General features: G+C 40.0%; 1 protein-coding gene across 1 annotated transcript in view; it reads right to left on the bottom strand.

Annotated features, from left to right (window-relative positions):
* The window catches only part of DLG2 (discs large MAGUK scaffold protein 2), a 272,353-nt gene that overhangs the window by 58,274 nt on the left and 188,339 nt on the right, over positions 1 to 25,740 (bottom strand). The window contains exons 3-4 of the mRNA XM_023558518.2: positions 12,413 to 12,589; positions 4,698 to 4,773 (exon numbers count right to left, since the gene is read on the bottom strand). Coding sequence (XP_023414286.1) covers positions 4,698 to 4,773; positions 12,413 to 12,589 — 253 coding nt within the window. The remainder of the gene's footprint in view (positions 1 to 4,697; positions 4,774 to 12,412; positions 12,590 to 25,740) is intronic.

Genomic DNA, 25,740 nt, shown 5'->3' on the forward strand with positions numbered 1-25,740 from the left:
AATAAGTGTCTGACACACAGTATGGCCTCAAAAAATGTTAAATTGAAAGCTTAAAAAACTGGAAAAGTTAGGAAGGGGTAAGCCCAATAAGAGAATGTATTATGTTTCAATTTATCACATTCCTAACAACACTAATTAAATGTTTTTTAGCTAAATTAGGCAATGAAAATGACATTAGATTTCAAAGGTTTTCTTTTTTATAATTCTACAACTTTTGCATTTTTTTTTCTTTTGGGGATGAGGCTGACTAAACACAGTCGAGTGTCAACATATACAATATAAAAAAAAGTGCCTTACAAATATAAAAATATAATTAAGTTGGAGATGGGGGAAGAATTGTACAAACTAAAGTATTGTAAGACCTGGAGATTTTTTACGTACATACACACACAGAGTGGTGAAGTTTTTATCAGAGATAAATTATACTAAATTTGGTATATAGGGTTATAGATTAATTTGATAGTTTCTACAGCAGTATTTTTTTAGATTTAGGAGGGAGGTAATTACTGAGAAATGAATATTCATAAAAATATATAAGGAACATGATTTAGTCTCCATGAATGTTCTATTTTACAAATGAGCAGCTTCCTCATCAGTAACTTGACGATTATATAAATTTTACTGTAGAGATAATACATATTTACTTAGTCATTCAAAAAATGTTCATTGAATTCAGTTGGCTTTCAGGGTTCAAGCAGGAACCCTTCTTACTTGTATCAGGGAAGGAGAGAAACTTGATTGAGGGTCCCTCTGAGAACCATTCAGAGAGAAGCCACTAGCACTTTTTTTTTTTTTAATCAATTATCTGTGTGTTGCTCAGGTAGTTCACAGTGGACAGGAGAGCTCAAAGTTTGGACTACTGTGACTGTTACGTTCAAGAAAAAATGTAATGAGTTAGCAGCTCTCCTTAGGCTGGGCTAATGCCATTACAGAATTCCATGGACATATATCCCTGTTTTTGCTCTTTATGTTAAAATATCAGTCTGGCTTAAAAAACCACACTAGGTATGGTATAGAAAAAGAACTCGAAGGAGAAAAATCAGGAAGGTGTTAGAGGGCCTAGAAGAGGGAAATGATCATAAAGAAAATGAGGAGGAGGTTTTTCTGAGTTTATGAACTTTGAAGGGGAAGCTTTTCTTCCTGACGCCCCAGTGGAGTAAGGCAGACTGTCTTTCCCTCCATCCTTCCTTCGTGGACCTGAATGTCACCTCTGGGCATTTGGCTCTGGCCATCCAAAGACTGGCTCGATTAAGGAACTTTCTTTGCTGAAAGTAATGAATCTCCCCTTGAAATACAACAAGTCACTTTGAAGCTGTTATACAAGCAGTCCCCATAACTCATCCTGGTGAAGCAAACATGATTCCAAATAGGATTCCTATCTTGCTAACAAAATACTGGATGTCAAATAGCTTTTTTGATAAATGACACAATGGCAGACTGTGCTACGAACTCTCTATCTGTCCCTGAGAAATGATGCTCGATTTCTTCATCTGGAAATGACATAGTTGGAGTTACTGGCCACATGGAAATTTCCAAGATGTTATGAAATAGCACTCAGGTTTCCCAATGCAAGCTTTAGTTTGATTCAGGTTGATAAGAGGTCCAGCCAGTAGCTGCCTGCTATCACCGTAACTTCATCTCTTCTCTGCCCTCTTCTTACTGTCAGCATCTCCTCTTAAAGGGAGCTCAAGGCTTTGGAAGAGGAAACAATACTATTAGGAACCACTGAGTCAGACTTCCTAGGATGGCAGTTTCCTCTGGTCTCTCTAGCATCAGTTTAGTATTTTTTTTATTACCACAGTTTTAGTTCAGATTCTCAGAATCTGACACCGAGAGTACTGCAATAGCCTCCTCAGTCTCTCCCTCTTTCAATCCCCCCTTCACACAGTTACCAGACTGATTTACCAGAATACTAGTTCAGATCATTCAGTTCCATTTGCTCTAAAAAGGTCACACTGAGTAGCTAGTATGTATGGATATACATGGTGCTGGGGTGTTTCCTGTTTTTCATGGTGGTATCTACTGACTACTGTAACTTTTGGTCCTGTGTGATGCTTACTAGCCAGAATTTTTAGGACAGAAAGTTAAAGTGATAGAGAAAAAAAAAAATAGGAAGAGAAAAGAGAGGACAGATATTTCACAATACAAATACAAGTATTATCAGTTAAAAAACTTTAAAAGGTATAAAAAGCTGTAGAGCCCACAGCAAACATACTTAGTGGTGGAAGTTTGAATGGTTTCCCCTTAAGATCAGGAATAAGACAAGGATGACTGTCTTGCCACTTCTACTCAACTTTGTACTAGTAGTTATAGTCAGGCAAGAAAAAGAAATAAAATAACCCACTAAAAAATTATTAGAACTAATAAATGATTTCAGTAAGGATGCAGGATTCAAGATCAATATGCAAAAATAATTGTATTTCTGTATACTTGCAATGAGCAACTTGAAAATGAAGTTGAAAAAAAATTCCATTTACAATAGCCTCAAAGAGAATGAATACTTAGAAATAAATTTTACTAAATCAGTGCAAAACATACTGTGAAAGCTATAAAACATTATTAAAAGAAATTAAAGATGACCAAACCAAATGGAAATACATCCCATGTTTAGGGATTGGAAGACTTAGTATTGTTAAGATCACAATACTACTCAAAATGATCCATAGATGCAATGTAATCCCTGGCTTCTTTGCAGAAATTGACAAGTTTATCCTAAAATTCATATGGAAATTCAAGGAATCCAGAATAGTCAAAAGAATCTTTAAAAAGAAGAACAGAATTGGAGAACACACACTTCCTAGTTTCCAAATTTACTACAAAGCTACAGTATTCAAGACAATGTGGTATTAACATAAAGATATACACAGATCACCAGAACAGAACTGAGAGTTCAGAAATAAACTCATATTTATGGTCAACTGATTTTTGACAAGGGCATCAAGACCATGCATTGGGAAGAATAGTCTTTTCAACAAATGGTACTGGGACAATCAGAGAACATACGAAATAATGAACTGGAACCCTACCTCACACCATACACAAAAAATGAACTCAAAAAATAGATCAAAGACCTAAATGTAAGAGCTAATTTGATAACCTGGGGTTAGACAATAGTTCCCTAGATATAACATCAAAAGCACAAGTTACAAAAGAAAAAACAGATAAATTGGGCATCATCAAAATAAAAAAGTAAAAAACACCTTTTGTGCTTCAGTGGACCCTTCAAGAAAGTAAACAAACAACCTACAGAATGGGAGAAAATATTAGCAAATCATATATCTAAGAAGTGTCTACTATTCAGAAAATAAAAAAGAATTCTTATAGCATGACAATAAAATGACAACCAATTCTGAAAAATGAGCAAATGATCTGAACAGACATTTCTCCAAAGAGAATATACAAATGGCCATGAGGAGATGCTCAACATTGCTTGCCATCAGGAAAATGCATATCAAAACCACAGTGAGATATCATTAACACCCACTAAGATAGTTATAACTTAAAAAAAACAGATATTAACACAATATAGTAAGGTTGTAGACAAAATGGTGTCCTCATACACTACTGGTGGAAATGTAAGATGGTGCAAACGCTCAGGGGAACAGTCTGGCATTTCCTCAAAATGTTAAACATAGAGTTATCATATGATCCAATAGAATTACTCCTAGATCTATACCCAAGAGAAATGAAAACATATGTACACACAAAACTTTGTACGCAAATGTTCATAGCAGCATTATTCATAATAGCCAAATAGTGGAAACAACGAAATGTCCGTCAACTGATGAATGAGCAAAAACAATGTGGTATATCCGTACAATATTATTTGGCAATAAAAAAAACTTAAGCACTGATACATGCTACAACATAGATGACCCTTGAAAACATTATATTAAATGAAAGAAGCCAATCATAAGAGACCACAAAGTGTATGATTCTATTTATAAGAAATATCCAGAATAGACAAAGGGCTATGGACAGAAGGTAGATTAGTGATTGTTTAGGGCTGGGCGCGGGTAGGGGGCTTGGGAAAATGAGGAGTGATTGCTAATGGGTATAGGGTTTCTTTTTGGGATGATGAAAATGATGATGGTTGCACAACCCTGACTACACTAAAAACCAGTGAATTGTATACTTTAACTGGGTGAATTATATGGTATGTGAATTACATCATTAGGGCTATTATAAAAAAAAGCTACATGAGTGCATATGTGTGTGAATACTTTAATATTACACTTTATTTCTTTTTGTTGTTGTTATGTCTGTCACAACAATCATGTATTCATTTAGATTATTTATATATATTTTTCCATGATGACCGTCTTAGCTTTATAGTGTGTAACAGACTAGAAATATTTTATAAACAGACAGCTGCTAATGAAACCCATCCCTTTAGAACATTAATTTAAAAGAAGCATATTAAAGAAATTAAAACCTCTAAACTATCTTTTTCTCCTTCATTGTAGTCATTGCATCAACATCATCAACACATTGTTTCTGCTGACCGCTAGTAGCTTTATCCCATTATTTAGTATATTTACTGGAAATTCACTTTATCAGAAATGTCACTACTTTTAACAGTACATTTATGCAGTCTAGCAGCTCCTTATTTATTTGCTCCTAAAAGCCTAAATGTTAATTATAGTTAAATCTATGGCAACCAACACAACTTGATGTTTCCATTATTTTGTACTTACCCCTTTTGAATCAATCACTCCAGGTTTTGCGTTAAACTTCACTGTCTTCAACCGGGCACGTTCCTTTCTTTCCACCCTGAAGAAAATTAAAAATAAAGAGTCTATCACGTGACAAAGCATTCATGACCAAGTTCCTTGTTAAATGAAGAACTCCTTATTCCTCTTATCCTTACAGCTCAAATAAAATGTGTTCTAAAGTATTTCTGTTCCTTTGTTCACTACAAAGACTTAGGTGTAATGTCTCTAACTTGCAGGCCCCTTGAAATTGACTGTGTTGCATGTACTGAGAGTTACAGTATTTGGAAGGAACAAAAGAAGAGAAAACCCAATATATTTGTTATGTTAATACTTAAATAAATTAAAATCTATTTTAACAACTTAGTAGAGAAGAACATCTAAAGCGGAAACTAAGCAAGCTTTTCCTTCGTTTCCATCCCTTTTTTTTCTTTAAGAACACTAGAATTTTTAGCTTCACTTCAAAACAAAACATGCACATAATCTTACATTTCCCCTTCTCCAAATGATGTTCTCTTGTCATCTCTGCAGATTCCTTATTTTACCTGCCACTTCATTCATTTAAACATTCATTGAATGGCTACTGTATATCAGGCAAGGAGCTGGGAAGCAAAATTTTTTAAAAGGCATGACTGCACTAAGCTAATAGTGGTGAGCTTGTGGCAGGAACAGGGAAATAAACAGTGAATGATACTGGTTCATAATAAGACTGCTGATAGCAGTTTGGGAACACTGGTCTCCTTGGAAGGTGAAAAGGAGGGATGGAAAGCACTGGGGACGACTTCTGGGGGGAAGTGTCAATTTACCTGAGACTTGAAGGATGAGTAACAGCTAGTGAGCAGGAAGAAGTCACAGAGAACTTCCCTGACAGGAGAAACATGTACCATGATTCAAAGACATGAGCAGACTGTAAGCTTGCTAGAAGATTTCATGTACAGGGTACATAAGGACAGGGGCTGAGACCTTTATAAAGAGTCCCCATCCACTTTTTTTTTTTTCCCCCTTGGGGAGTCAGTAGAGGAGACCAAAAAAAAAAAAAAAAAAAAAAAATACCAAATCCAGTGCCATCGAGTTGATTCCGACTCATAGCGACCCTATAGGACAGAGTAGAACTGCCCCACAGAGCTTCCAAGGAGCACCTGGCATATTTGAACTGCTAACTTTGGTTAGCAGCCATAGCATTTAACCACTATGCCACCAGGGTTTCCAGGAAAGGAGAAGCAGCAGGAAAATGACAGAACCTGATTTGCGTTTTAAATAAATGACCCTGGTGGAGGTGGGACTGGAGGAGGGAAGAGGCCCATGTAGAAGCTATTGCCATAATACAGGCAAGAAAAAACGAGGAATGATAATAAGAGTGGAGGATGAAGGAGGACTTGAGAAATATCAGGAAAAGAAAATTGGTAGGACTGGTACTTGTTTGAATGCTAGGGTTGAAGAAGAGGAAAAGAGAGGAATCTAAATTTCTCCCTGATGTTTTGAAGCCTCTCCATTTAGATATAATCATTCCTTCTACTAAGATACGATGGCAACTGGTATCTCTATGTTGATATTCTCTTGGAATCTGTGTGTTTATTTTACATTTGCACATACAAGGTTGTATGTTCCTTGAGGGCAAGCCCATGTATCACTCCACAGTACTTAGCACTGTACTATAGTAAATCCTTAATAACTGTTGAATTAAAATAATATTCAGTGCATTGCTGTAACAAGACCTTTTGTTTAAACATGGCTAGCTTTAATTTAAAAAAGTCGGGAAGGAAGAGAGGGGAAAAAAAAATCCAAAACCCTAGAAACTTATTGGTTTTTGAAGTCTAGGCTATTCATAGATCAATAATTTGCAACATGCTCCTAACTGAGGGTATCCTTTTGTGTTTGCCACTGAAACACAGTGAAGCTCACGGTTTCTATAGTTACAGAATGGAGTTTCAGAATGTGTTTTAGTGTGAGAGGAAAATATCTGAGTGGAAACAGCTGAACAAAATTTTTCAAATCCAACCTCAGATATGAAAGCAACATGTTTTTGCTTGTACCCAACATACTACTATTGGGAGGGAAGCAAGAAAGACTTGAGAGAAGGTAAGCTGCCAAGTGGAAAGATGCTCACTGAGAAAATGCCTGCTTCGAGCTTCATCAGCTTTTTTCAGTTTTAATCCAAGAACAAATGCTAATCTATATTTATCTCTTTGGATCCTTCTAAAACTGTTGGTAGAGCCCTGACTTTATCCTGGTCTCTTTGCATTAATTAGGCTAATGATGAGAAATACCATTTCATTATAGTATGCCAAAAAGACTTAGTGGAATGCAAAAAGTACATAGTTATTTGATGAGGCCATAGAAATAAATTTTGTATAAACCTGCAGAACCCACACGGGCCCCAAACATATATAGAATACTGACTTCAGCCTAAGAATTGTCTGAATGGAGTACTTTAATTTTTTTTTTTCCTGATTTCAAAGTTCATCTTTTTCAGTTTTCTTAAGAAATATCTTTACTAGGCCATTTTTAGTGGTTGATCCTTTAAATCTTAAAAGGGTTGAAAAGAATGTTAAGTCATATACACACACCTCTCTAATATTTGCTATGGTTTATTATTAATCTTCAAACAGGTAATAGAAAAAGTAAAATTTGAGTTGTTTTGTTTTAAAAGCCTTACTATAAAGGTGGCATGATTTTGGTTCACATACTGAAGGAAGTCAGGAAAGTTTTGCCTCCCACTTGGATTGAAAGTTTCATTAATAATGATAATATAAATGGCAGCTGGATTTAACCTATAATTATTAATGAAGTTCCCACACATTTACATTATCTCATTTGGTCCTTACAACCCAGCGATATGTGCATTATCAGCCCCATTTTATGGATGGGGAAGCTGAGGCTTGAAGCTTGCCAATCTAGAAAGTGGGAGAAATAGGGCCTGAATATGTATCCTCTGATAGCCAGCTTTCATCGTCCACAGCCACTCAGTTTGGAAAACGGTTTTTAAGCGCCTTCTATGTCTGCTTTATCCAAGGGGGATTTTTAAAAAACGTGAGATTTTGGATGGGTCATTTGCAGTTTTAAGGTCAATGGAGATGCCTGGAAGTCTGGGCTGAGTTTTTTCACAACTGGTAACTACCCCGCTTTGCACATACCCCTGTATCCCAAATACCCTGCATTAAATAAACCATAACCAGATTTAAGCGTGTAATCAATGAAGCAGTAATCATATCAGTAACTGGCTAGCTTCAAAATTCAGAATAAATTTGCTTTAACACTGAAATCCCAGTTAGCCAAATGTGCATTTATAACATTACTTTGCAAATAATAAATTGGTTTTTCTCCTAAGCAATCTGTTTACGTTCACCGAAACCCCATCATATTTGTGCTTCCCCCCACAGAGGCCCACATTTATTGTCTCTCGGGGCTCCCTGCTAACCTCTCTCCTTGGTAACAGAGGCTATGACTTAGTCCTTCTTTCCTCACCTACCTCAGCCCCTTCCTTTCTTCTAGCTTCCTGAGATGCACATGGATACTTTACTGCTGAACTGAGAGGTAGAGTGGGGAGCAGGGCTGTCAATAACACTATCTTATTTTCTCTGGCACTAAAAGCTCAAAGCCTGAGGAAAGGAAAATAGCCATTCTTTGAGGTGTACTAAGTATTAAAAGCTATGCCATGCACTTCCCCTATATTATCTCTAATCTGTACAACAACCTAGGACTTAACATGGAGCTAGGTACATAACAGATGTTTAATGAACGACTGAGTGTATGAATCGAGGAAACCATCAGCTCTTGATCCAAATGGGAAAACTAAAGCTCGGAGAGGTTGAATGACTTGCCCAAACAACAAGCATTTCCTAAAAATATTGCTCACCATTTTACAACCTTTTCACTTGGTAAAAATCTGTGTAAAGTTTAGCATCACCTTCTCTAAATGTTTTTTACTGAGTAAGACTCCTGACATGATGATCCTTGGGCATTTACCTAAAGAAATGGTGGGCCACCGGTATAGTAGAGTGAATCTCAGGAGAACAACTGTAGTACTTTCCTCACACTGGGAGTCAAGCAATTAATTAGATTATTTAAGCAGAAATAATCTTCGCTACCCTTTTTTTTTTTTACCCTAGCCCGGTCACTGACCAAAATACTGAAAATAAACTGAGTGGCAACATCTGAGCAATGAATTCTGACACCTAGCACCTTCAGAGAGCTACAAATGGTCATGCTTTAATGAGTCCAACTGTTTCCCTCTACCCTCTCACCCCTCTCCCATCTGGTATTTTTAGGTTCCTGCCAAATGCAGAATGGGGTCAGGCTTACAGCACTGGATGGATGGTGAGAACATCATTTGGTGCTTGGAGTCCCTTTGCCTGTGCTTCATAGGGCCCTGTTGGAGGGAGATTGAAATGCCACCCACAATAGTGGCCATAGGCTTGCTGCCTCTAGGAGACTAGGTGAGTAAACTCTTGTGGAATGGTAGCCACGAGCTGCCATCTGTGAGTTCAGGTGACCAGTCACTGTGGGGCAGTGAACACAGACTTGGAATAACAGACCGCAGGACAAATCCCAGTTTGGTCACTCACAGGTTATGTGATCTTAGACAACAAAGGCTCTGTGCTAAAGCCTCTGAAATCACGTGAGCCTGGGTTTCAATTCTGCCTCTGCCATTTACTAGCTCTGTGACTTAGGACAGGTATTTAACCTTTTAGGACCTCAGGATTCATAGTCCTAAAATGAGAATGTTAACACCACAGGACTCAAAAAACAAAAAATTGTGGTGAATATAAAAAGAGAAAATACAGGAAAATTGCTTTGCACAGTGTCTAAAAAATGAAAAAACCAAACCCGTTGCCATCTAACACGTGTTAAAATCTTGGTACATGATGAGCTGCTGCTAAGATGATTATGGTAATGCCCAACATGGTGTCACTTGCCATCTCTCACTCCACTGAGGGTGGCAGTAATTTCTATACTATTCACCTCATGGCTTCCTTGGGATAATGACAGGACATCATCAATAGAAAAACATTTTTGTAAAGTGTAAAGTCATGCCCCAATTTTATTCATATGGGGTTATTCCACACCAGCTCTACTAGAGGAACCATATTCAGGAAAGGGACTAGAGCAGATTAGGAATTTTTAAAAATCTTCAATTTAATAGCAATTTAAGAGCAAATCAGATTTCTAAACTATAGTTGTAAGATCCCAGATGCATGTGAAATGAAGGTGTCTCATTTAGAAGTAAAATATTAAAGATCAGGTCCAGCAAAGCCTCACAACAGATTTTAAATTTCATTTAATAATTAACTAATAAGGATTCCTTGTAGGATAGGCTTGATTATAAGTGATTTTCAGTTCCTTCTTTATTCTCACTTTCTACGATAAAAACAGCAAACTAAGATATTTTTTAAAGAGTTCAAATCCTAAGGAGAAATTTTGAAGAAATTCATTTATAGATTTAGATTTCTTGCCCCTGAACCCTGCCACAGGCTACTCAGTCGTTTGTGAAATATAATTGAAATAAATATCAATATTGGAGTCACTGGACCAAGCTTCTTTTAAAGGCCAGCTCTAGTATGGTTGTTAAGATGGTTTTCATCCAAAATAGGGGAGCAGTAGCCAATTCAACAAGGATCACGAGGAGATAGAAAATTATCTCAAGAGAAATACCACTGAGAATGTTCCTTAGGGAGAAAGTTACATGCAAGCAACAAATGAATGACTATTGACAAGATTGGGTAGAACAAATCACAGAATCCCAGGGGTGCAAACAGCCTGAAAATCATTATAATTCAACTCTCCCATCCAGAGCTTGGATCTCTTTTATAATATTTACTGCTAAGGGATCTTCTGTCATCAGGATCACCTTGAGGAACATATAAATAAATACAGATTTCCAGGACCCATTCCAGTTGGACTAAATCAGAATCTTAGGGTGTGTGTGTGTATGTGTGTGTTGGTGTGTAAGGAGAGGTGGGAGGAAGTGGCATACATAAGTTTTTACAGTGTTCCCTTCGTGGGGCAACTGTGGTTCTGGCTTACTATCTTTCCAGGTTGACCAGAACACCTTTGGTCAGCTCTGACTACTAAAAGGATTTCTTTAAAATGAGCTGAAATTGATTTCCACATAACTTTCCTTCTACCACCCTGTTTTTATCCTTTGGGACCACATTCAGCATGATAACTCCTTCTAGAAAGCAACCCTTCAGACAGTTTTGATGATTTAAATTAAAGCAAACCAAAATGCATGTTGTTTTGACATTCTTTTTGTGGAAATGGAAATGGTGATGCACTGAATATAAACAAACTAGTGCTGAGAGTCACGGCTTTGAATACACAACCTTTCAGGAAACGCTACAAGTCATTGTATAAAGTCAGAATCCCTTCACAATGCAATGTTAGGCAATTATCCAGGAGCTCAGCGGTTTAAGTTTAAAGATACCCAGAGAACAGGAGGGGTGAACTGTGTGCAGATGGGAGAGATGCCCTGGAATTGCAGCTGCTTCACTGTGACTCCTGCTTACTAAAGGTGAGGGAGCAGCCATGGAACAATCTGCTTGCTGTCCACTTACCCCTCACCCTCTGCTCACCCAAGTACAGGGTCCAGTCTTCTCTGAGGTGCATATGGCCCCACAGAGTTATTCTTGGGTATAATTCCTATCTTCTCTCTATGGTTTTTACAAGCTTAATTACTCTATCACTTTGTACGTAGTAGTACTTGAATACCTGGTTTCACTGAGGATCATTTCCAAAGGTACTTTATGTTTTTGGATATAGGATATTATAAGGGCCCTTTGAGAAGCCTGCAGCTCAAGAGGAGATAGTGACTGTTTTGAATATGTGTGATTCCTGGCTTTGATTCCACACCCCATCTATTTTCCAGAGTATAGACAGACAACTTGTATTTCTTGGTGTCAAAAAGACATTCATGGGAAGAAAAATTCCTCTCTGGTGGTGGTGATTAGAAACTGCTGGGATAGATGAAGGAGTTGGCTGGTCTGAAGCATTGGCCTGCCTTTCAAAACCAGAGCTGAAGAAATGCTCAGAGGAGAAAGGGTATGACAGCCCTGACTTAGAGAACACATATTCAGGACCAAAGACCCAAGTGGAAGTTGGGAGTTGAGGGTTGGGGTGAGAAATAGAACTATAACAGTAAAACAAAACAAAACAAAAACCTGCAAATACAGTCTTTACAACTCTTCAGATATTTGACCGTTTCTATCTCAAGCATCTAAATTGGGAACAGGGATTTTCAATTTTTTTTCCATCAATATTTGAAAGGCATTCCACAGCCAAGGGTTTAGCTTAGAAAGTCATCTACCTTATTTGGCTTTCACTTTGGCCTTTATAAATTATAAAATTCTCTGAAAAACACTCATTAGAAGAAGCTCTCTGAGTTTATAAATCAACACACACGCTGATAAGCACAAACATCTGTAATGAACATGTGGATGCTGGTAAACGCTCTAAGAAGGCAGAGTGAACAGACTCTCTTCCTTTCTGCCTCAACACAGACACCAGTTCTGGTAAAATCCTAATAAAGGAGAATAAAAATTTTTAATTTGTGTCACCTGTCACCACTGACAATTTTCTCATGGATTGACTGCCTCATTTAAATGGCTCTTTTATGAACAGTTTTTTCCATCTTCCCCTTCTCCCATCTCCACTCCCTAGATAGCTGAAAAGCAAATATTCTGAAATATAAAAGGCATTCTTACCTCCTCTTGCTGGGGATGACTCCCATCTCCTCACTGTCGCCCTCCAGTGTGACGCGCCTGGCTTGCCACCATTCATCATCGGAGGCATTGATAACATGGAGAATATCTCCGTATTTAAAACTAAGTCCTTGACTTGGCAGCCCACTGTCCTTGCTCTTGTCATAGTCAAACATGGCTCTGGAGGAAACGACAAAAGAAAACATTGTTAGGAATCTCTGGTGGCTCAGATTTAGCATTCCCGGTTTTCAATATTCACTCTATTCTGAGACCCTGTTATCCACTTGACACCAACTTCCTGGATGATGCCGTGGATTGCAGCCTACATTCTGACTGCTTTGCTCACCAATGGAGAGTCTTGCTTCTCCTTGGCAGTGGCAGCCTATAGACCCCGAAAAGTGGGGTGCTTCTTTTTCTGGAGACCATCAGGTGTTACAAAGTAATGATGGAAGCTGTTAAAGGCAGTTTAGTGCCTAATTGAGTTTTTTTCCCCACTACTACAATTAGATTAAAATATCACGAGAAAAAAACAGTGAAGAGAAACACGGACATCTTTCTGAATGAAGTATTTTGTGCTGTGAATAAATCCTTTCAGATGTGTCAACCTATAGAACTCTTCCATTTATAACTGGGAAAAATGGTAACAATTTAAATGTCCCATCGTAGGACTGTGATCCTTCCACTCAATGAAGAATTAAACGCTGTCACTAAAATTTGATGGGTTCAGAGGTTAATGTAATACATGAACCAGTGCTTAAAATGTAATAAATGAAAACATATAGACGTGTGTGTGTGTAGATAGGACAAAATTATATATATCTTCTTTTTGCTTCCACTGAATGCTGAGCCTACCTCACCGTTGCACGCATCGCACTGCACTGTAATTCCTTCTGTATCATGTTCCCTCCAATAAAGAGCCTATGCTGAGCCTTTGCTAAGCAAAATGGACTGTAATATGTATGACCAGTGGGGAATGGGGGGTGGAAGCAGAATTAAAATGACAAACAAGACCTTGGTAACTAGCTGTTACCCTAGGGAGCTGACAATTTGTCTCAAGCCATATATTGTCCATTCCCTCCTCTATCCCCCTCTTTCAAAAATCACCACCACGCACATACAGCATATGATTTCTCCAGAAAACCAGACTTGGCCACCTCCCTGTTTATGCCCTTTTGGTTCCATTCTAAGAATTATCAACTAGTTGGATCTGGGGAACAGATTTTTAAAAAATTACCGAGAACCAAATGTGATTATTTCCTTTTTTTTTTTTTCCTGATGAAAGAAATGTCACATCTGCTGTCATGGTAACCAAAAAGAGCTGAAGACAGCATCTAGGGCTCTCAAATATTACAGGAAATTTAAATAATTTACAACATAACCCTTCTTCGATTACCTCTGTCCCCAAGCCATGGAATTTGGGGTATACATTCTTAGTCTGTGTTCCCAGAGAAAAGTCATTTCCACATCCACCATCAGCATCTTCTCTACCAAAGGCTCAGACAAAGCCCCAGCCAGGAAAAGGGGCAGGGGGCATACAGACCCACAGAAGCCACTCCTGACACTGCCACTTCTCTGGCTGTATGATGCCACATAAATTAGTTACATTCCTGGCCATAGGTACAAAATTAGTTTAATAACTACATTAGCAGGGACCTGTGTGGACATTCATGAAATAACACATATAAAAGCACCCAGCCAATGGTAGGTATAATGTAACAGAGTGTAGCATAGTGACAGTCAGGGCCACATCCTGGTCCTAATACTTCTTACTGGCTGTACAGCTAGTTACATGGGCAAACTACTTAACCTCACTTAGGCCTTACTTTTTGCATGTGTAACAGTGATGATGATGATGTTGATAAGAGAACCTCCATCATGGAATTGTTATAAGAATAAAATGCTACATAACGTAGTATATGTAAAGCACATACAACAGTGCCTGGCACACGGTGACGATCCGTAACTATAACTATTGTTATTGCAGCTCCCCTGTCCCTCTTCAGTGGATTCTTGTAAGAATCCTTTCTATAGATTCCATTCTGTGCAAAAAAAAAAAAAGAAGTGTTAACATAGCAGACCTGAGATTACTGTCCTTAAAAAGGTTGGCTTGCAAGTTTGGCCTTTGGCTGATGTCTGGGAACTTCAATTTTGAAAGGTTTCCCAATATTCCCTAAACTATTTGTGCAAACAATGTGGTTTATGTGAAATACCTGCTTTCCTTCTAGGAGTCTGGAATTTTGGCCATGTGCTAGGCAGAGGGTGCCTACCTGACCAGCCCCTAATAAAAGCCCTGGGCACTGTCTCTAATGAGCTTCACCGGGAAACATTTCACACCTGCTGTCAAAATTAGTTGCCCAGAAATTAAGTGTATCTTGCGTAACTCTATGGACAGAGAATTCTGGAAGCTTGTGCCTAGTTTCCTCTGATTTTTGCTCCATGTACCTCTCCCCTTTGCTGATTTTGCTTTGCATCCTTTTGCAGCAATAAATGATAGTCATGAGTACACCTAAATGCTAAGTCTGGCGAATCCTCCTAGCAAATCGTCAAATCTGGGGGTGGTCTTGGAAAGCCAACTCACACTCTGTAGACTGCAAAGCATTTTCACATACGTTACCTTATTTGAGACAATCTGTTCCTGTGAGGAAGGTACATGGATATAGCCCTTCCCCCCTTTTACACGTGTGGCAAGGGCCACTGACTAAGCCAAGGTCAGACAGCGATGGGGCGCAATCCAGGGCTGGAGCTTGGGTCTCCTGATCCCAAGTCCTAGTTCAGTGCTCTTCACCTTCTCCCTACTTAATCTGGGAGGTAGTGTTGGCGGCAGCGAGGTTAGTAAGGATAACCATGTTGTTGTTGTTAGTTGCCATCGAGTTGATTCCGACTCATTGTGACCCCATGTGTGCAGAGTAGGATGGCTCCATAGGGTTTTCAAGGCTACAACGTTTCAGAAGCAGATTGCCAGGCCTGTCTTCTGAGGAGCCTCTGGGTGGGTTTGAAGTGCTAAGCTTCCAACTAGTAGCTGCGTGCTTAATGGTTTATGCTACCCAGGGACTCCATGATAACCATAATGACTACCATTACTTATACCCTTGTTAGGCAGCCCAAAATTTCATATTCATTGTCTAAATTAACCTCCAAACAACCCTAAAGGTAAAAATTAGTATCCCCCATTTTATAGATTAGGGAAGGAGGCTCAAGAATTTAAGTGACCTGCTCCAGGTCACATGTACACATGTGGTAGAGACTAGATATAAAACCAGGTCCTTCTGACTCCAAAATCCATGTTCTTCACCATTTCATTTGTGGCTCTGTTTCCCAGCCTTTTGCCCTTCTAGCCATGTTCACAGTGTAGTAGCGGCATGCACCTTCCATCCTTCCTTAAGCTTTAACCGTAACTCTTCCCCAAAGTCCTGAAGCTCCCTTACTGTTCAGTTCTTGTTCCAGTGTTTCTTACCCTAGAAGTCTTTGAACCTCTGGCATGGCTCCATCTTTTTCCAAATAAAATGTGCTGGGAACAGGGGAGTACAGAGGCCATCAGGAAAGCTGGCAGATGGTGGTTAGGAAGGTGGGCTCTAGGGTCAGATTACCTGGGGCTTGCAACCTTTAAACTACGTGACCTTGAGCAAGTTACTTAACCTCTCTGGGCCTCATGTTCCATCAGTGGTAAAACTGGCATAATAATAGCACCAAAAATCCAAACCCGATGCCTTCAATTCTGAATCATAGTGACCCTATAGGACAGTGTAGAACTGCCCCATAGAGTTTCCAAGGAGCGCCTGGTGGATTTGAACTGGCGACCCTTTGGTTAGCAGCCGTAGCACTTAACCACTATACCACCAGGGTTTCCAAACAGCACCAGCTACCTCAAAAAGTTGTGGTAAGGATCAAATGAAGTAATATATGTAAACTATTCCAACACCAGCCCAGCACTAGTGATTGTTCAATAAATGTTAGCTATATTATAACTGTTATTCTAAAAAATGTATTGGCTTTGAACCAGGGGATCTGGTTCCCAGCTCTACCACTTAGTAACTGTCTTCTGGACTGTGTGTGAAGACATCTAAAATATCCCTCAATGTTTAGGACCCAGTACTGTGTCTGGCACAAAGTAGACACTCACACATCTCTGGCATAAATTTTAAGGAGAAAAAATTTCAATGACTTCTGTAAGCTCTTCCTCTACCAAGCCTCATTGTCTCCATTTGTAAGGGGTGGGGGAGTAGAGACTGTTTCCCAGGGGCTCCCCCCAGGTCAAACATTCATTCCACTGTGTTCCATTCTATTCTCAAGAATCCTTGAGGGGAAGTTTCACATTCCTGCCCTCAGCGATAGGTGTTCTCAGGAGGGGATCAGCAACAAGCGCTTTCCACAAGCCCCTATTTATCTTGGACAATCTGCCCCTCTAGCATCACACTGATTCAGACTTGTCAGGTCCCTTAAAGCCAAACAGCTGACACATTTCAGCAGCTTGTGGCTCTTTTGGATATTAATGGATCCTCGTGTCTGGGGAAAAATGCTACAGTGCCCCCATCACTTAATTTAAAAAGCGATAAAAAAAAAAAGCGATAAGCTGTTTTTAATTTGCTTTATGTACTAATTCATCACAGCAACTTTTATAAAATGCCATTAAGACTCACACTTTCCACCCAGGGTGCTTTTAACAAGTCCATTAGACAAGTGGAATTAGATGTGAATTACACAACGACTCTGCCATCCCTCCTGCGCCTCTTGCATTTCAATGCGCGTGGCCTGTTGCCAACGGGGGAAATCTAGGAAGGGAAGAGCCAAGCAGCCGCTCATCCTCGTGTTGAGGAACATGGAGGCGAGATACTTTACTGAAATAGTGCTTATTAGGTGCCCAGCATTGTGCTGCTGCTGCTGTTGCTGTCCAGTAGCTGCCGGCTCACGGTGACCCCAGGTACAACATAATGAAACACTGCCCAGTCCTGCGCTATCTGCACAATCGTGTTAAGCGCCCTAAATACACTGACTCACTCAGTTTCCTGGGAAGACAGGACAACATATGGGTTACGTGCCAGGCTTTGGAGAAAGAGGCTTGTGCTCGGGTCCTAACTCTGTCATTCCTGGCTGTGACTTTTGGGGCATAATTGTTTAACCCCTTTGAACTCTTCCCTCATGTATGAAATGTGGATTGTGATGGCATTAACTCAAAAGCTTGTTGTGGAGATAAAATGGGAGGATACATGCAAAGTGCTTCACACAGAATGAATTCTACTTTAGTATTATTTCCTTCAATAATTCTGCCACATAAGCATTTTTAGTCTCATAAAGGAAATGAAACTCAAAGAGCTAAAGTGAAAAAAGCTGGTAAGCAGCAGAAGGAGCACTCAAACATGTGTGTCCGACTCAAAAGTTCATGCTCCTGACCTCAGAATTCAGCTTGGAATTCCTGATCAAGGATTTCATGGTTTGATGATCAGACATATAGGACACCATGGACTAGAAAGTGGGAAAGAGGCACGAGAAGTTTATTGAACATGGATTTTCTCATTCAGTTCTCACCACTGCCCTGCAATGCAGTGTCTTAGCCCTGTGTTACAGATGGAGAAATGCAGACTCGGATAATTTAAGCAACAAGTCCAATGTCACACCAGGAATCAAGCAGTGAGGCTGGACTCAAATCCTGCCTGCCTCTGAGGCCTGTGAACATCCCACTGCATCAAGCTGTGTGCTGTTTTCACAAGCCAGTGCTCTCCAACCAAGAAAACCCACACCCTGTACTCAGGCTTTGACTGCAGTAATAGTTAAGGACTGTAGAACATAACAGTACTGCTGATTTCTGTGCTGGTCAGAGGATTGGGTTTTGGCTACATCACTTTAAAAGGAACATGCTAGGCTGGTACAGAGGGAGTGATGAAGGTGTGGAGAGCTCCAGGGACAGAGTCACTTGTCGTTAGGTGCCGTTGAGTCGGTTCCAACCCACAGCAACCCTATGTACCACTGAACGAAACACTGCCCAGTCCCGCTCCATCCTTACAATTGCTATTATGCTTGAGCCCATTGTTGCAGCCACCATGTTGATCCACCTTGTTGAGGGTCTTCCTCTTTTCCACTGACCCTGTATTTATCAAGCATGATGTCCCTCTCCAGGGACTCATCCCTCCTGATAACATGTCCAAAGTATGTAAGACGCAGTCTCTCCATCCTTGCTTCTAAGGAACATTCTGGTTTTACTTCTTCCAAGACAGATTTGTTTGTTCTTTTGGCAGCCCATGGTATGTTCATTTTCTTTGCCAACACCACAATTCAAAGGTGTCAATTTTTCTTCTGTTTTCCTTATTTATTGTCTAGCTTTCACATGCATATAATGCGATTGCAAATATCATGGCTTGGGTCAGGTGCACCTCTTCAAGGTGACATCTTTGCTTTTCAACACCTTAAAGAGGTCCTTTGCAGCAGATTTTCCTAATGCAGTGGGTCTTTTTATTTCTTGACTGCTGCTTCCGTGGGTATGGATTGTGGATCCAAGTAAAATGAAATCCTTGACAACTTCAATCTTTTCTTCATTTTTCATGATGTTGTTTAATGGTCCAGCTGTGAGGATTTTTGTTTTCTTTATGTTGAGGTGCAATCCATACTGAAAGCTGTGGTCTTTGATCTTCATCAGTAAGTGCTTCAAATCCTTTTCATTTTCAGCAAGCAAGGTTGTGTCATCTGCATAATACAGGTTGTTAATGAGTCCTCCTCCAATCCTGATGCCCCGTTCTTCTTCATACAGTCCAGGTTCTCAATTGTTTAGGTATGGTGAAGGATACAACCCCGACACACACGTTTTCTGACTTTAAACCAATCAGTATCCTGTTGTTCTGTCTGAACAACTGCCTCTTGACCTATGAACAGGTTCCTAACGAGCACAATTAAGTGTTCTGGAATTCCCATTCTTTGCAATGTTATCCATAGTTTGTTATGATCCACAGTCAAGTGCCTTTGCATAGTCAATAAAACACAGGTAAACATCCTTCTGGTATTCTCTGCTTTCAGCCAGGATCCGTCTGACATCAGCAATGATATCCCTGGTTCCACATCCTCTTCTGAAACCAGCCTGAATTTCTGGCAGTTCCCTGTCGATATACTGCTGCAGCCATTTTTGAATGATCTTCAGCAGAATTTTGCTTGCATGCGATATTAATGATATAGTTCTATAATTTCCACATTCAGTTGGATCACCTTTCTTGGGAATAGGCATAAATATGGATCTCTTCCAGTCAGTTGGCCAGGAAGCTGTCTTCCAAATTTCTTGGCATAGACCAGTGAAGACTTCCATTTGTTGAAACATCTCAATTGATATTCCTTCAATTGCTGGAGTCTTGTTTTTCACCAATGCCTTCAGTGCAGCTTGGACTTCTTCCTTCGGTACCATCAGTTCCCAATCATATGCTACCTCTTGAAATGGGTGAATATCGACTAATTCTTTTTGGTATAATGACTCTGTTTATTCTTTCCATCTTCTTTTGATGCTTCCTGCTTCATTTAATATTTTCCCTATGGAATCCTTCACTATTGCAACTCAAGGCTTGAATTTTTTCTTCAGTTCTTTCAGCTTGAGAAACACTGAGCATGTTCTTCCCTTTTGATTTTCTAACTTCAGCTCTTTGCATGTGTTATTACAATACTTTACTTTGTCTTCTTGAGCAGCCCTTTGAAATCTTCTGTTCAGTTCTTTTACGTCATTATTTCTTCCTTTTGCTTTAGCTGCTCAATGTTCAAGAGCAAGTTTCAGAGTCTCCTTTGACACCCTTATTGGTCTTTTCAATGACCTTGTGCTTTCTTCATATATGATGTCCTTTCACAACTCATCTGGTCTTCAGTCATTAGTGTTCAACGTGTCAAATCTATTCCTGAGATGGTCTCTAAATTCATGTGGGATACACTCAAGGTTGTAAATTGGCTCTTGCGGACTTTGCTCTGATTTTCTTCAGTTTCAACTTGAGCTTGCATATGAGCAGTTGATGGTATGTTCCACAGTCGGCCCCTGGCCTTGTCTGACTGATGATATCGAGCTTTTTCTCTTTCCACAGATGTAGTCGATTTGATTCCTGTGTATTCCATCTGGCGAGGTCCATGCATATAGTCACCGTTTATGTTGGTGAAAAAAAGTATTTGCAATGAAGAAGTTGTTCGTCTTCCAAAATTCTGTCATTCAATCTCTGGCATTATTTCTATCATTAAGGCCATATTTTCCAACTACTGATCCTTCTTGTTTCCAAGTTTTGAATTCCAATCACCAGTAATTATTAATGCATCCCAATTGCATGTTCGATCAATTTCAGACTGCAGAAGCTGATAAAACTCTTTAATTTCTTCATCTTTGGCTGTAGCGGTTGGTGCATAAATTTGAATAATAGTCATACTAACTGGTCTTCCTTGTAGGCATATGGTTATTATCATATCACTGACAGTGTTGCACTTCAGGATAGATCTTGAAATGTTCTTTTTGATGATGAATGCAACACCATTCCTCTTTGATTTTTCATTCCTGGCATAGTAGACTATATGATTGTCCAATCCAAAATGGCCAATACCAGTCCATTTCAGCTCTCTAATGCCTAGGATATCAATGTTTTTGCATTCCATGTCATTTTTGACAACTTCTGATTTTCCTAGATTCATACTTTGTATATTCCATGTATTGATTAGTGGATGTTTGCAGCTGTTTCTTCTTATTTTGAGTTGTGCCACATCAGCAAATTAAGGTCCTGAAAGCTTTACTCCAATTTTTTGTCATTAAGGTCCACTCTACTTTGAGGAGGCAGCTCTTCCCCCGTTGTCTTTTGAGAGCCTTCCCACCTGGGGGGCTCATCTTCCAGCACTATATCAGACCATGTTCTGCTGCTATTCATAAGGTTTTCACTGGCTATTTCTTTTTAGGAGTAGACTGCCAGGTCCTTCTTCCTAGTCTTTCTTAATCTGGAAGCTCAGCTGAAACCTGTCCTCCATGGGTGACCCTGCTGGTATCTGAATACTGGTGGCATAGCTTCCAGCATCACAGCAACACACAAGCCCTGACAGTAGGACAAAAGGACAAACTGACAGACACGTGGGGGACAGGGTCACTAGGAACAGGGAAAATTTTACTTGATGTGTCTCATGGTTATGGAGTATTTGATAGGCAGAACAATTCCCCCCTCCAAAAATTTCCATACTTTATTTCCCAGAACCTATGACTATGAGAACTTATATGGCAAAAAGAGATTTAGAGATACAATTAATGTTAAGGACCTTGAGGTAAGGAGATTACCCTGGGTTATCTGGGTGGGCCTAATCTAATCACACGAGTCCTTAAAGGTGGAAGAGGAAGGCAGAATAGTAGGTTCTGTTTCTACCGCAAAATGAGACTGACTCAATTGCTATTACTAGATTTGAAGGTACCAAAACAAACAAAAACAAAAACTCCCAAAACAGACCCACTGATGTTGAGTCATTTCTGACTCATAGCAACCGTATAAGATGGAGTACAACTGCTCTCATAGGCTTTCCAAGGAGCAGCTGGTGGATTTGACTGAACTGCCAAACGTTTGGTTAGCAGCTATATCTTTTAACCACTGCACAACCAGGACTCTCAGATTTGAAGATAGAGAAAGGTAATATGTTATTGCCTGCCCACTGCTGTCAAGTTGATTCCGACTCATAGTGACCCTATAGGACAGAGTGGAACTGCCTCAGAGGGTTTCCAAGGAGTGCCTGGTGGATTTGAACTGCTGACCCTTTGGTTAGCAGCCATAGCTCTTAACCACTATGCTACCGTGGTTTCCTATGTTACCACAGCAATAGAAAACTACTACAGAGGACAAGAAGCAGAATGACTTAATAGACGGCAGGTAGAAGGCAAAAGGCACCTGTTTGATGATCTTGTCAAAATTTTTTTTATAATAAAAACAACTACTCAACAATAATAACAACCTATTGAGTGCCAGTTAATGGCCAGGCTATATGCAAAGTAGGCTCCCTGGGTGGCTGTGAATGGTTTGTGTTCAACTGCTAACCTGAAGGTTGGCAGTTCGAACCCACCCAGTGGTGCTGTGGAAGAAAGCCCTGGCAATCTGCTTCCATAAAGATTACAGCCAAGAAAACCCCATGGAGCAGTTCTACTCTGTAACACATGAGGTTACCATGGGTAGGAATCAACTTGAGAGCAATGGGTTTGTTTATGTGCAAAGTACCTCTGCTTTACATAATTTTATCTTATTGGGTCTCTGTAAATATCTCGAAATCTAGGTATGATTATTTCTACTTTATACATAAGGAATTTAGGCTTTAATTTCTTGCGTATATACTTCATCTAATTTTCACAAAAAAACCTATGAGATTAATGTTACTGTCCCTATTTTCAAATGAGGAAGCTGTGACAAAGAAACAGTAGCCTTTCCTTCTCTGAAGTCGCAGAGCACTCTGCTTGCACCTTCTCTTGGGAAGCCTACAAGTCCTAGTCTGGAATGGGAATATGTCACCCCTCTTCTACTAGACCAGAAGCTCCTGAAGGTCAGGAGCTCCCAGGTCTAGTCTCAACACAGCCTTTGAAGATGTATTTGTGAATGAATAAATGAACCAGCAAATTACTTCCTTCTGCTCTAAGAACTTGTTTAGGCTGGAGAGGCCTTTGTTTCCATGACAACTTTAAGACCCCCCATCCCCCACAAGTTGAGTGCTTTGACTCACTTTCCTTAGTCTCTTGAAGTTGAGGCCTTCTGCTTGACTACAGGAGACCTGGTTCTTACCTTTCTATGCAGCAGGAAAAGGAACAAAAGCAGCGGAAGATAAAATCTGCTTTCTGCTCCATCCCACTGTGCCTAGCTTGAACTGGTCATTCAGTGTTTCATATTGTTAAGGTAAGTGGCTGTGTATAGCACAAAAAGGATAGACTGTGAGTGGAGGGACACACATTCACGTCAGTCCATCTCCTTCTAGCAGAGTGTCCTTCAGTAAATCAGTACAGCAATCTGAGCCTGAGTTTATGTATCAAATGGGGTTAATCATCCCTACATTTGCAGAGATTCAGTGAGATGACAAGTAAAGCATTTAGTACAATGGCTGGCAACCAATAATTTCTTTACTTCACCCATTCCCTACTCTAGAGTTGAGTGAAGTAAGGGAAATATGATATGGCATCTTTTAAATGTGATATAAAAATACATATGTACTCAAAACCTTTTCCCAGCAGGGTGATGCGGGGAAGGCTGCTGGATTTTATGCTCAAAACCACCTGAATTTTACTTGCTCTTATTTTAAAAATGAGAATTTCCCCCCTGTTTTCTTAAAAACATTAGTTCACCCACTCATTTAATAAATAAGTGTTTTAGGCATAAGAAAGGCAGTCTGAAAGTGGCAGGAACCCTGGGTGGAGTTAGAACAGCAGGAGTCTAGTTCTAGCTTCAACATAACCTCACTGCATGGTAAGTTACTTCACCTCTTTGGACTTTAGTTTCCATATAGTTGACTATTTTAAAAATAACAAACTCTCTAAGGTATATTTCAGTTGTCACGTTTTATGCCTTTGACTTGAAAAATGCTTTGAATACTTGCCATGAGGCTGGTATTAATGTATGTCTCATAGAGTAGTATCTGGTCTGTATCATCTTCTCCATCACTCCCGGTACTCCTTCTCCCCCGACCCCCAACCCTCACTGGGAGTTAAGTGTCCTTCCCAAATATTCCTAAATCACACCGTACGTTGTTATTGTTGTTTGTATGCTGTGGAGTTGATTCCAACTTACGGCGACCCTACAGGACAGAGTAGAACTGCCCCATTGGGTTTCCAAGAAGTGGCTGGTAGATTCCAACTGACGACCTTTTGTTTAGCAGCCAAACTCTTAACCGCTGCACCACCAGGGCTCCAAATCACACTCTATGGTGATTTTAACCTTTGCAAATTCTAGTTTGTACAAGTGTGCGGATGGGTTTGGCGGATGGAGAAAGCTCATATCCTCCCTCTCTCCAAGGTCTATCTCATAGCAGATGCTCAATAAAAGCAGGGCTTTAACAGGTTCTTCCCAGTTCAGTCATGGCTGATAAAGCAAAACTGGAACAGACCCGAATTTTTATACTTTGGACGATCTGGAGTCATAACTGGAATGGGAAAAATTACAGGTCAAAACCCTGGAACAGGAGACTCAGAAGAGGTACAGTGAGCCCTTTCAGGAGCCTGACACATGAGACTGCATTATCGGCAGGGCTGGGGAGAGAGACACACATTCAAAGTGGCACAATGGCTGCCACCTTTGAGTGGGGCACCACTGTGTCCGACTTTGCTCAAAATCAAGAGCAAGAGATCTGGTTTCTATGCAATGCGTAAGCTGCCCTTTTTTTTTTTGTCTCTTTTTCCTGTGAAGGCATGGACAGTTTAAAACAACAGAGAAGGGAGTCCCAGTAGTGTCCCATATAGGCTTCCCTGTCTTTCTTCGGAAATGATAAACACACCTGTGGCATTCCTGTCCCCAAGTAAGAACACACTCATCCCAGAGAAGAGAAACATGCAGCTTTGTATCAAACACTTCTTATATCTCCTTGAGGAATCGTAACATGGAAATGTCATCGTGTCCAAACTGATTGAGGTCTGGCATGGCTACTTACTTCCCTATCCGTTTCAATAATGCAGTGTCCTCAGTGAAGAGGATGGCTAAATCTACCAACAAACCAGTCTTAACTGTTGGGAGCATGATGTTGTTGTTGTTAGCTGCTGTCAAGTTGGTCCTCAATTCATGGTGACCCCATGCACAATGGAACAAAATACTGCCTTGTCCTGCATTATCGCCAAGATCGGTTATGGATCAGACCATTGTGATTGACAGGGTTTTCACTGGCTGATTTCAGAAGTAGGTCACCAAGCCTTTCTTCCTAGCCTCTGTCCACTGAAACCTGTTCAGCATCATAGCAACACGCAAGCCTCCAGTGACAGATGGGTAGTGGCCGCACATGAGGTATATTAGCTGTGACTCAAACCCGAAGTGCCGACCTTTTGGTTAGCACATAACCACTATGTCACCAGGGCCTCTGAAAGCAGATTAGCCTCTGTCAATTCCTGATGAGAGGCCACTGACCTAGATGCCATTGTTTATTGAATGATTACTGAGTACATGGTAGGCCCTACAATGTACCAGGTATGTTCTAGGTATTTTACAAATATTGTGATCTTAAACAGTATCTCCTAAAATGCAGGTATCATTATGCTGCAGAAGACGTCTTTAAAGCTGATAAAAAGCAAAGATGTCACTTTGAGGACTAAGATGCACCTGACCCAAGCCATGGTATTTTCGATTACCTCATATATGCATGTGAAAGCTGGACAGTTAAAAGGATGACTGAAGACTTGATGC

This window comes from Loxodonta africana, chromosome 7 (genome assembly GCF_030014295.1).
Source record: "Loxodonta africana isolate mLoxAfr1 chromosome 7, mLoxAfr1.hap2, whole genome shotgun sequence".
Taxonomy (NCBI): domain Eukaryota; kingdom Metazoa; phylum Chordata; class Mammalia; order Proboscidea; family Elephantidae; genus Loxodonta; species Loxodonta africana.